Source organism: Convolutriloba macropyga, chromosome 6 (assembly GCF_964194025.1).
Source record: "Convolutriloba macropyga chromosome 6, txConMacr16.3, whole genome shotgun sequence".
Lineage (NCBI taxonomy): Eukaryota > Metazoa > Xenacoelomorpha > Acoela > Convolutidae > Convolutriloba > Convolutriloba macropyga.
The window spans coordinates 50,162,028-50,174,544 of NC_134473.1; the positions used below are offsets into that span (position 1 = coordinate 50,162,028).

Genomic DNA, 12,517 nt, shown 5'->3' on the forward strand with positions numbered 1-12,517 from the left:
CATTTTTTCATCAAAATTTTTGTAAAGTTTTGAGTTTTGATTTCACAGGTTTCCTATTCTCTAGGTATGTTACAGTTCGAATTATGGATGACCCCATTGATTGCAATAGTGGGCTGAAAGAAGTTCATCAATGACTGGAGTGAATAGCTTTTCTACAACCGGGAACTTTTGTTTGCAGAGAAACAAAGAAAAATAGCAAATTCTAACACCTGTTTTTTTTAAAAAAATTCATGAGTCTAAATTGTGACATTTCTGAATATAGATTTTGTTTCGACGGGTTAACTTGGTGGCTAATTAAAGATATTAAACTTTTCTGATACAAACTCAAAACAATCTCTCGTTGGAATGTTTTATTTTTTAAAACTTTAATTTTTTGGTTCTTCACAATGGGCATCATAAATCATTTCGATTGATGACAGTCTAATTTTTTTGGAGAGGCAAGAAAGATAATGTTTAAATTGTAAATTGGGCAACAAATGATTTGAAAATTTTATTTCAAAAATTTTTAACAGATCTCCGATTAAATTTTGCTCTCAACATTCTATTGTCAACTCTTAACAATTGAAAATCTCCCCACCCAGATGTCCCCACTGCTTCATAAGCAATCCATTGTGCTTGTGTTCAGTGGTTTTTGTTTCCGTTCCGTGTGTTTGTTAGATGAAGTGATTACGAAACTGCTAGAACAAGCATCATTGATACGTTTCAGGGGAATCAAACAAGTCTTCAACTGTGGTATTCTTAATTTGGAAAATCTGTGTTTGAATTTGATTGGATTTTGCATTCTCATCTAGATCTAAAATTGAGTGCTGAGTTTGTTTTAATTTTTAATTCTGCATTCATTTATAAACTTATATTGCGCTCACAGATTCTTACTATTTTTATTTTAATTTTTAAAAATGAAGTTTTTAATTCAAAAATTTTACGTTTTGAACCTTAGTTTTAAAATAAATGGGGTATCTGCAGATTTCTAGAAATCATACTTTCCTTACCGATAAAATTTGGACTGGATTTAATGTCTGCCGTTTCATCTGTTTCATTGTTCGTTTTAGTGAAATAAAGAATACTGATCCAATTTCGTAACTATTTTTTGAATGCTCGTCTGCCTTCTTTTAAAATTTTTTCATTTAAAATTCTGAAAAAGAAAATGTAAACTACTGAGTCTAGCAGTCCAGCAAATGCCACGTCGCTTCGTTAATGGCGCATCAATGCTACTGTCCTATTTTGTATCATTATGACGTTCTATTGAGGTCTAGTGAGCCTAAAATATTTCTTGCTTTTAGAGATTATGGTGTTGAATCCTTTGGCTCTATTAAAGCAAAATTGTTTCAAAACTTTGAATATTAACTTCAGATGTCTTTTATTTGGTAGATTTGTTACAGTCTGAGTTATGAACGATCTCATTGATTAGAATAGTGGAATCAAAGAAGCCTATAAATGAATGAAGTTATTGGCTTTGCTAATGCGGGACAGTTTCTGTTGCAAAATATAATAAGAAAAATTCAGTTCTGCAACTTGTTTTTATAAAAGTTATAAAAGTCAATATACATATATTTAATTGTTAGTTAATCACAGATTTAATTGATAATGTTGGATTTGTCAATTTGACAACAAATTATTTTCAAATTTTGTTTCCAAATTAAAAACAGACCTTGGATTAGGCTTTGCCACCAATATTGTATTGTCAACTCTCAAAAAATCTCCTAAACATGATGTCCCAGCTTTTGTGTGCTCGTGCTCAGTTGTTTTTGCTTGTGTTTCGGAAATAATTCTTTATATGAAGTGATAACCAAATCGCTTAAGCAATCTGCTTTTTGATGGGTTCCAGGGGGAGACAAAATTTTCTTCAATCGCAATTAGACGCCTTGGCAATCTTTTGTTATTTCTGCACTTATAAATAAATCTAAATTCAGAGATTAAATTTCAATCCAAATTAAATAGAAACAACTTCCTTCCTAACAGACATTACTGTATGAGATTTCGTTTGGAAACAGGATAGATGTTGTGTTATTGATCTATTTTTGATGAAATTAGACGGTCAATAGATAAAATCGTTTTTTTTCTATTTGGGATTTGGCTTTGAAGTTGATTGCATGTCTGCCGTTTCTTGTGATTTGAAAATTATTGTGGGAACATTTGAGTTTTAACAATTTTTTGGCATCTTCTGAGTTTTAAAAACAAATGCATTTTTGATATCACAAATTCTTGGTGTTGTTTAAAGTTGTTTTACATTTAATATCTGATGCATCTGTCTTTTTAATGACAATAAGAAATCAGTGTTGATTTTCAAAGCTAAATTGCTTTTTTTTCTTTAGAAATGTGATGTTTTTTATAGTTGTCCTGAAAATCGGAAAACAGTAGTTATCGGAAACCGCATTTATATAAACCTTTCGTCATTTCGAAAGCAGTTTTTAAACTACTCTGTTATCCTACGGGATTTGCGATGTTATTTTGCGTGTTCTCTTTGGCATCACCATAATATCAGTATATGTGATGTCACCTATCTTTTTAACAAGATTTTTGAAGATTTAAGAGATTTAAACGTAAAAAAAACAATATTGCAATTATAGAATTTCTGATCATCTAAAATGCGGCAAAGGAATTGCATTAGGTCAACAACAGTCTTCTCTGAATTGCTCTTCCTTATTATCCCAATATTTCAGATTGTTCTTTCTATACGCTAAGTTCAATGCAAATTTATGTTACATCTACGCCAAATTCAATGCAAAATTATGTTAGATCTACGCCAAATTCAATGCAAAATTATGTTAGATCTACGCCAAATTCAATGCAAATATGTTAGATCTACGCTAAATTCAACGCAAAGTCATGTAGGATTGGCTCTCAAGCGTAGATTTTACTTAAGTTCAATGCATACAGCGCCAAACTTACATAATTTTGCCTTTTTTTAGCGTTGACGCCTAGGCCTGGGGTCGAATAGCGGCGATTTTTTTTCACCGCATTCATTGCATTTCTTGCATTAATTTGCCAGAATAGTCTATGCGGTGAATTTTTGTAAGAAATTCGGTGAAAAGCGGTGAATTGTTTTTTTTTCACCGCATTCACCGCAATCACCGCATTTCTTACAAAAATTCACCGCATTCACTGCATTTCTTACGAGAATTCACCTTAAAACCTCGACCCGGGATTAACAGCATTTCTTTTTAATGAGTACACCGTTTTTTGGCGTCTGTGTTCATTTGTTTTGGATGTCTATATATTTCATGCGGCATCACCAATTGCAACCAAGATTAGTGCGAGGCTGTGATGTGTCTGAATATATGGTTGAGTGAGAGTTCATCTTCACACAGATAGGTTCAGAGACACAAGTGGTAATTGGTATGTGAATTACACCTCGGCTAACACACCTAAAGTATACTTTGGCAAATCTTTATATTTTGTTAATCAAAAAAGCACATACTACATAATTAGATGTCAATAATAACACAGCTGAGAGTCTTATTTGAATATACAGAGCCTCCAATAAGAGTTTTATAATTAGAGCCGCTTGATCATGCCAAAAGCTGATAAATTTATTATCTTTTTTTAGTTTGCAAGTCATGTACCATTTTTTGCATTCTTCTCTACTTTTAGATTGTACAAATTTGAGCAGAAAACGATTCGGGTTTCTAACTTCATTTATATGTTTGAACCTGAGAATTTTTGAACAAGTTTGATAATCCATTCGAATGCATTGAACTTTAGAAGAAAATACATACATTTGTATTTTCTTCTGAAGTAAAATGCGTTCGAATGGACTCAGCGCAAACTCCCTTTGGTAAGAATTTGTAAACCACACTTCAGTTGATTTTTTTTGTAAAAATTGCCAAAGAGTTATTACCAGAGAATGTTTTTCACCTTTCAACTTATGCTGTAGCTTCAACAATAGATAATTTAAAGTTATAGAACACGGCATGCACTTGATCGTTTTAGATTAATAGTTTGTTTTTTTGTCAAATATCATCTGTAAAATGTATGCACTATCGAAAGATACAAAAGAACAGATTGTGGACACTAACCCGCTTAAGGATGCTTACTTGACGGAATTGAATGAGCTATACTTGAACTCGACTGCTATTGTGGCATTTTATCTTGTCCTGTATCGTTTCCGCACCAAGGTGGATGAACAACTTTATGCTCTATTTTTGCTGGTATGCTACTTTGGTTGATTTTTCTAAACCCAGCTTGATGACCTTTTAACCCAGAGGTTGACCTTTTGACCCCCAAAAAATTATAATAACATGGAGAGTGTTTTTTACAATATTCTCCCCAACACACGAAATAATTCAATGAAAGAGTTGACGGGGGAGTTGGAGTGTTTCCTATGGGGGGGGGGGGGGGGGGGGTATATGCAAAAGAAATGGGGTTGCAAAAAGATTAGAAATCCATACATATCTTAGTCAATGTACTGAGCTGAAGCAGTCTTCAAAAATTAAAACATCAAAAGGGTTATAACTAAAGTGTTAAAGTGTGGGTTGTAAACAATAGACAAAAAAAGCATCTTTCTTAGTCAAATTCACATCTTTATTCGTCAAACTATAAAACGAGTCCGCTCTGCCGTAGCAAGAGGTCCAAAGATTCCAGATATAGTTACCACGGGAAACCAAGAAGTCAAGTCATGGCTCCAGAACAAGACAGGTCAGTCAAAGCTGGGAAAACTTTGAAGCTGAACCACAAATATCTTAATCCTTGGACCAACTTGGAATTTAGATGCAACCGAATAAGACATTCCAGTAAAGTTAACTCAGAGAGTTGTCCTATCCCTTGACTTAGCAGTGTTTGACCCACTTGGTATAAGTTTACTCTTCACAGTACGAATGCAGCTCCTAGTTAAAAACATGTATTTCCCAATGGGACAGACATTGGACAAAAAGTTATTAGAAGAACACTCAAAACTATTCAGCGACTGGCGTTTAGAGTTGAGAAAAATGAGGAGGTTGTCATTAAACACAATTTATTTCAAAAATGGTTGCACAAATTTGAGAATATATACCTTCAAAGATGCATCAGAGGAAGCAAAGTGCATCAGGGCAATTTTGTGAGATGAAACAACAATAAAACTGTCTTAAAAATTAGTGAAATGTGTAGCGTCCATCAGAAACATGTTAATTCTAACATAAAAACTTCAAGCGGCAGTCTACGGAGTTCGTTTCGAAAAGCAGATACTAAGCAAGCGTGAAATTAAAATTGAAAGAAAAACTTCTCACCCGAAAGATTAATCAACTCTTCTACTGTGGCTACAAAGAGCACACAAGCAACAAATGTTCGTTGCGAACTGAACAGCAGAAATACTGGAGAATTAATCAGGCGATCAGCGGAGACAACACGCCACGACATTTGAGCCCAAAAAATGTGTGTAGAGAGAATAAAGGAGTTTCTCTGGTTAAATGGGCCGGCTTGGCTACAGGGAGCTGAAAAGAAGTGGCGAAATACGAGTTGTCAGGAGCGTAAATTTGAAGCCGAGCAGGTAAGCCATTCAGTTGCAAGTTAAGCAAACATTTGACTGAAATTGCAGAGCAGCTCCAGTCGAATTCGTAACTTTATTGCGTAGTGGATGAGATTCAACAGAAGCAAAAAGGGCCTGTGAAAATAAATATGATTCATTAAACCTTACAACAATTACATCAATTTAATTAAAGTGAAATAACTTCAGATGTCAACATCAATGTCTATCAAAAAAGAGATACTGATAACTTTGAACTTTTTTAAAATTTTACCTTTTTTGAATAAAGAGGGCAGAGTATGAGTGAAAGATCAACCAAAACATTCAAATTTCGAAAACAAAGCAAAGCTCAAGCTCGCTAAGTGCAAAGAAATCAAAGGGAAAACTTTTGTTGGAGAGAGCACATCGTGATAACCTAGACGGGGCCACAGAATATGCGTGAAACATTCTCCAATAAATTTTCTTGTCCATTGGATCGTGAAATGCTTTAAAAAAAATCACGTCGAGATGTGTCAAACGTCGGTACAGGAACCCCAACCCAATATACCCACCGATGGCAGACCTTCCAAGTGAGCGCTTTGATGATCCCATGTTCTCATTCAATCATACCAGAGTCAGTTACATCTGAACCATTGAACTCAAGTTTCTACGACGCTCAATGAAGAGATGGTGCTGCCTCTTCACTTGTCTTACGAATAGTGCAGTAAGTATCGAAGTACCACAACAATTGGACACGGGTTCTTGTTAAGCGGCGTGGCTACCCAAGTGCCATTATCAAAGATAAAGGAACAATTTGAGTTGGTGCATTCAGAGAACTAAAGGCACCCATGGACTAATGGGAAAAACCTAACATCGAAATTGACTTAGCTCGCCACAATTTGGTGGAATCTAGGAAAAACTGGTTCAAAATTCTACGGAAGTTTTGATTGCAATCTTGGAGAACTGTCGCCTCACTGACAAAACACTCAGCAGGTCAACGTTTCTAGTGGAGCAAACACTGAACGCATAACCACTGACAGCAGTAAGTATCGACCCCGAAAGTCTGACAGCACTTACACCCAGCCATTCACTGTTAGGGCGGGAAAATGCTTGTGCCCAATTCATGCCAACAAGCGACGGGCACCATGATCCTTCAAAACAACTCAAGCATTTGCCCACATGATTTGGAGAAGACGTATTCGTGAATATCTTCCCAAATCGAACCAAAGACCGACAAGGTCGGGAAATAACCTAGGTCAGTTGAAAGAAAGAGTACTTGTTTTGATCATAAATGATTCAGTTGAACAATGTAAGTAAAAAATGAGTCGCGTCATCTAATTCTTCAACAGCGATGAAGGCGTCGTACGTTCAGCGGGAGTCAAATTGCCACATGGCGAATACAACTGAGAGGCAGTGATATTGGCGCCAGTATTCTATGTTGGTTTTACCGATATTGAAAACAGGGCCGGCCAGCACTATTGAACAGATACATGGGCCCTCAAACCAACAGAGATGAAAAAACAGCTGTACCTGCGCATCTTTTATTTTTATTTTAAGGCTTCTATAAAGTTCTCAAATTTATAAAGAACAGAAATTGGATACTAAAGAACTAGTGTTTTAACTGACTTATTGTACCTTGTTGGCGCCACTATTGAACATAAAGTTAGCCATCAGACCAACGGCGATGAAAAAAGAGCTGTGAAATTTGAATTTTCGTCTAATCTTAAAATGGTCAAAAACGAAAAAAAAATTATAAGTTAGGACCTAAAAATTGTTCTTTCCTTCTTTTTCTGAAGGACCAAAACTTTTGACGCACAACTAGGTTAACATTTATGTTAACAGTAGACTCAATTAAAATAATTGTTTCTTCCCGACAAGAGTATATTAGCAGTAATATGGCGCAATAAAGCATTTTTCGAAAATTTTCCAGTGTTGCTAAATTTCTTACTATGTCATTTGTTTTCTTCCTTAGTTTTTTTTTCATGGTCATTGCCATACAATTGAGGCACTTAGTGTTACGTATTTATCATCCTTGCTTACGTCAACAAAAGCAAGCCTGTCAATAGTTCGACATTTACTACCTAAATGGTGACTTATTACCATTTTCTCGATTAACCAATCAGCAACGAGTAGCAATGATATTATAAACGATAATTCCTTGATTATTTTTTAAGGGAATTGTTAAAATCGGGTGCAATTATTGTATAGAGAATCATGGGAAACTAATATAAAGATTATTTGGCTCCCATTTTTAATCAATTTTTCTCTCTCGCGTTAATTTTTGCTAAATCGTAGAATCTGCAAATTATCTAAATTCGTCGAGTTTTTTTTTATACACACTCAGTGATATAACTATCGCTGGCTGAAGCCTAATAAACTTCAGTAAGAAATTGAATATAATTTATCGCTAAGGGTGTGTTCTTAACTTTAATCAAACTCAAAGTTACAGTTTTTTTTAAAATGACCGAGCAACTAATAGTTTCGAACTGACTATTAGTTCATTGGATTTGTTAAGGAACCAGGCCGACGTAAAACTTGAGAAACAGGCTTAGAAGATTGGTTTCGGCTGAGATTTTTGAGCAGCCGCAACATACCCTACGAGAACTGATTCCGCAAGATATTTCGATTGATAAGACTATGACTTTTGTAAGTTCACTATTTATTTATATCTGGCATGCCCTTAAAATTTTTTCACAGTTGATCATACATATTTCGTAAACCATATTCATCTTTTTCTACTGAATTTAAGGTGCTCGCAAACGCTCTTCGTTTTCTGATAAAATAGTAGTGATAGAAGCTCAGCAAATCCCTGTTGAAGCCTGTATTTCGCTCAGCGAATTTATTTTTCGAAACACTAAATGTGAAATGATATTTTACACAAAGCTAATAAGCACAACAACATGACTGAAAGTATCATCCTGAAATAAAATTCACGAAAATACAGTCATCTTATTTGAAGTTATAACCCGGGCGCGGTTTAAAAACTTAGGACAACAATTTGTTGAAGTTTTTCAATCAGCCGTCACAGAACTACACCTTTAAATAAAAATATATGTCGTGGACAGGGTTGTGGGCAGAAAAAGTACTTATTTCCTTCTCTGTTTTAGATTACGGTCAACATGTTTCTCCTCATGAACGTGTTCTCCAATATCCAATATGTATGTCACAGAGTTTACATGATGATCGGCTCTTATTTTTTTGTGCCCGTTCTCCAAACTGCAATCTACGTTGGCTTTTATATTTGGTACTGCCTCAACCTCATCCAAAACTTGCAGTTGCACCAAAAATTGCAAGAGGTCAAAATACACAATCGAAACGTGGACCAGAACCAATCAGACAGAAAATGTTTTTTCTCTAATTCTAGAGAAGCAATTTGCGCACTTCAGTCGGTTGTCCCCATCATTTCAATGACAGTTGTTATCCATGTGTCCAAGAAGAGCTGGGACGATCAGCTATTCTGGCGAGCGATTTCTGTGATTCTGGCTACACTGGGGCTGGTTTCTGTCCTTGACATGCACAGAAGACAGCTCGAAAAGATCGTTCACCTGGACAAGTTTCGCTTCGCCCATGCGTGCAGAGTAATAGTGCTAGTCACAGTTGGGTTGGTTATTATTCATTGTCTGTGAACGGAGGTATCACCAAACTCAACAATTATTGAAAGACTGATGAAGAAGTTGTAAATATAATTTTTTTCCAGGATCTGAACATTGAGCTTTTACTAAACTATTAACCAATGCAAATCAGCACAAAATTTACAAGAGGGTTGGGTTTGTTTAACGTACGAAAAGAGAATATGTAATGTGGGATCCATACTTCTGCTCCACCTAACAGTTACCCCGAATTCTCCTCAAAAAAAATGAAATAACCAGATCTTTTCTTTTTAATACACGGAAATCAGTCTCATATTTAAGATACCAACAAGTATTCAATCAGTAATTTAATTTTTGTACAGCTTGACTATTATGATGGATAAATTAATCAAAAATAATTTGAAACTTTTTATCTCGCAGTGAATGCAATTTATAAACATATAATAACATTTAGAAACCAAAAATTTCTTCAATAAACAAATTTAATAGTACTGTTCTGTCAAACAATTACTTCTAAAACACGGAGAAAAAAACAAGTGGAAGAGAGTGAGTGACAACATGGAGGCTTAAGGATGTTAATTGATATACGATTCAAAGTATTGAAATGAACCTGGAATGATGCTGTACTTCGTCATAAAAGCAATCACCTCGATTCTTTGATTATTTAACCCCGGGTGCAATATAAAATTTTTCCTTTAAAAAGATGACTGCATAAAAGTAAGCAAGCATATGTGGGCTCTGAGCAAGTCAAACATTTCTGAGACATTTGTGAGAAGAAATATTTGTTAAAAACAGCAAAGCGAGTCTCAACAGTCGCCAAAATGAAAAAAAAAGCAAGAGTTTGCACCTATTATTCTAACCCACCATATGCCAATGAAAGTTAAAAACGCAATGTGCCTTTAACAAGGACGCAAGTAGTATATAATACCTACGTAAAGAAAGGGGGGGGTTATCATTCGACTCTTAACCATAGGATAATAGGTAGTGGCGGTTAAGTGGGAATAGGATAGGCGGGATAAAATCTTTCCGCCTGCTGTTTATTGCCGTTTGGATTGTTCTATTCCGCCGTTCTTGCTAGTTCTTTCTGGTCGTTTGAATTTAACGCTACATGTAAAAAGTAGTCTTATTACCCTAATAGTGGGGAGGGGCTTATTATGTGATATTTAGACGTGTGATTAAGTGGTTTTGGTCAGTTGTTAGCAAAAATTGATCATTATTGGGAGAATGTGTGCATAGATCAAATGGCAACTATAGCAACGCTTGATTTGAAAAGTATTCACGAAACTTACAAGGAAATCGAAAAAGAATATTCACAATACGGTAAACGATTTTTATACTTTTTAGCCACTTGTTTGCATTTGGATCCGGATCTTGATTTGGATATTGCGTTGAAGTTGCGGCCGTACGGAGGTTTGATTGGTATTGATAATTCTTCGTTAGACAAATATTTCAAAAACTTAAAAATTTTGAGATTACATGCCATACTCCACGACGCTTCCGGTTTTGTTTATGAATATAGTAAAAATGGTCCAGGCTATTCTTACGTATTACCTTGTTCAGTGACAAATGAATACCTTGGTCATGTGACTGGAATTGCTTTTTGTTTATACGTAAAATCTTTCAAAAATAGTTTATTCAATTTGCTGGAATGTTGAAATCCGGAGCGGTTGTTCTTGATTTCGAAGGCTTTCGAAGTAAAAAATCTGGATTTATAATAAAAGAACTTGCGGTATCTACCGAAAATTACAACGATATAATTTCCTTTTTACCTCCAAAATCATTTAACATACTTTGTTCGAGTGAGCAAAGATCTTTCCTGTGGGTATCTAAATTCCTTCATGGTCTCTCGTGGGAAACAGGAGAGTACCCTTATCATTATTTGCAACAGATTTTTCAAAGTATAGTTCTTCGATTTCCCTTTTCTGATTTTTACGCAAAAGGATTAGAAAAAACGGAAACTTTACGACAGCTGTTACAGAGGAACGTTATCAACTTGGAAACTTTGTTCTGCCCAAAAATTGAACACTTGATGTTGTATCGGCAGACACCGGTTTGTAAATTACATGCATTGAGTTGCCCAAAACGACAGAGAACCAAGCATTGTGCCAATAAGAAGGCAAAACTCTTTTACCAGTGGCTGACGAATGAATCGTCGGTTAGAGAAACCAGCTCCGTCTCTACTACAAGTGAATTTGTCTCCAAATTTGACAGTTTACAGTTGCATAACGCCTGAAAATCAGTTAACGGTTACTCTTATCAAGGAAGAAAAAATTGACACAAGAGGCCAAACAGTTTTGAGAAAACAGCAGATTGTGTGTGCTGGTGCTGAAATAGAAAGTTTCAAGAAGTATCTTTCTCTACTGGAGTACTTTCAATTGTACCATGTCTTTACAAGAGAAAATGAAAAGGTTGAAACTAACCCCTTTACCTACGCCCAAGCGTGCAGTACCAGTTCTGATGTCTCTGGACGATGAGACTCTTCCCGATGACATCAAGCAGCTGATTAAAGAGAACAATGTAGAGTCAATTGTTTTTAGAGATAAACAAGATTCGATGAATGCAAACTATACAATCACTTACAAACAAGGAGACGAAGACTCTGGATATGTTTCTTATGAATTTTTTATAGTTACATAATTATGTAAAAATTCCTGGAAAGCAATTCAATTTTTTGAACAATTTTATTTCACAATGAGTCAAACCGAAGATCAATTAGATTCGGGTGGAGGCATAACTGACTTGGTTTTTGACGCCGAGCACCAAGAAAGACAATCTTGGAGGTTTTGCATTTCGAGATTGCCTCGATCAGAGGTTGTATACTTTACACAAATCATTATAATAATTTTTCTTATAACTGTATCTCTCACCAAGTTGGTTTTTTTCAGTCTTGACTGTGAAGAATCCACATTTTGGTTTTCACTTCTTTCTTGTACAGTTGGATACGCTCTTCCAAATCCAAAATTATGAATAAAGTTATTTCTACCAATGACCGGTTGTTCATGGCTGTTTGCGGGCCGTCTTGCTGCGGGAAAACTGAGCTCATTTTCAAAATGTTATTAGTTGGCACATTTTTCCCAGAGTTTCAAACAATTTATTATTTTTATCAGCATGATCAGCCAAAATTCCAATCGTTAGAGAAGAAACTGAACATACATTTTAAAAAATTCTCCAATTTTGAGCTCATTTCAGAGTTAGAGAACTGCCTTCTTGTGTTCGATGATTCATGTGAAGAAATTTTTAATGACAAAGAATTTTCCAAACTAGCAACCGCAGGGCGACATAGAAACATCAGTGTAATTTATGTTAAACACAATTTGTTCCAGCAAAGCAGATGGTCCAGAACAATTGATCTAAACACAACACATATCATATTGTTCAAATCACCCCGTGACACACAACAGATTAGTTTTATTGGTCGACAGTTGAATAATGCACAATTTTTAAAAGAAAGCTATGAGCTCGCAACCAAAGAACCGTTTGGTCATTTATTAATTGATTTGGATCCAAA

At 35.3% G+C, this 12,517-nt stretch overlaps 2 protein-coding genes across 2 annotated transcripts in view; both read left to right on the forward strand.

Annotated features, from left to right (window-relative positions):
- LOC142341737 (S phase cyclin A-associated protein in the endoplasmic reticulum-like) overlaps positions 1-12,517 on the forward strand; it is a 636,081-nt gene that overhangs the window by 327,584 nt on the left and 295,980 nt on the right. The window lies entirely within an intron of this gene.
- LOC142341021 (uncharacterized) lies at positions 3,827-9,500 on the forward strand. The gene is made up of 2 exons (XM_075391840.1): positions 3,827-4,148; positions 8,527-9,500. Exons 1-2 carry the CDS (start codon positions 3,969-3,971, stop codon positions 9,043-9,045), a joined length of 699 nt encoding a protein of 232 aa, XP_075247955.1. The 5' UTR covers positions 3,827-3,968; the 3' UTR covers positions 9,046-9,500.

Excerpts from the sequence above, each read along its gene's own strand:
- LOC142341021 (XM_075391840.1), top strand. The coding sequence starts at position 3,969 with ATGTATGCACTATCGAAAGATACAAAAGAACAGATTGTGGACACTAAC. Across the intron at positions 4,149-8,526 it reads TTTATGCTCTATTTTTGCTG|ATTACGGTCAACATGTTTCT; the intron begins GTATGCTACTTT and ends TCTCTGTTTTAG.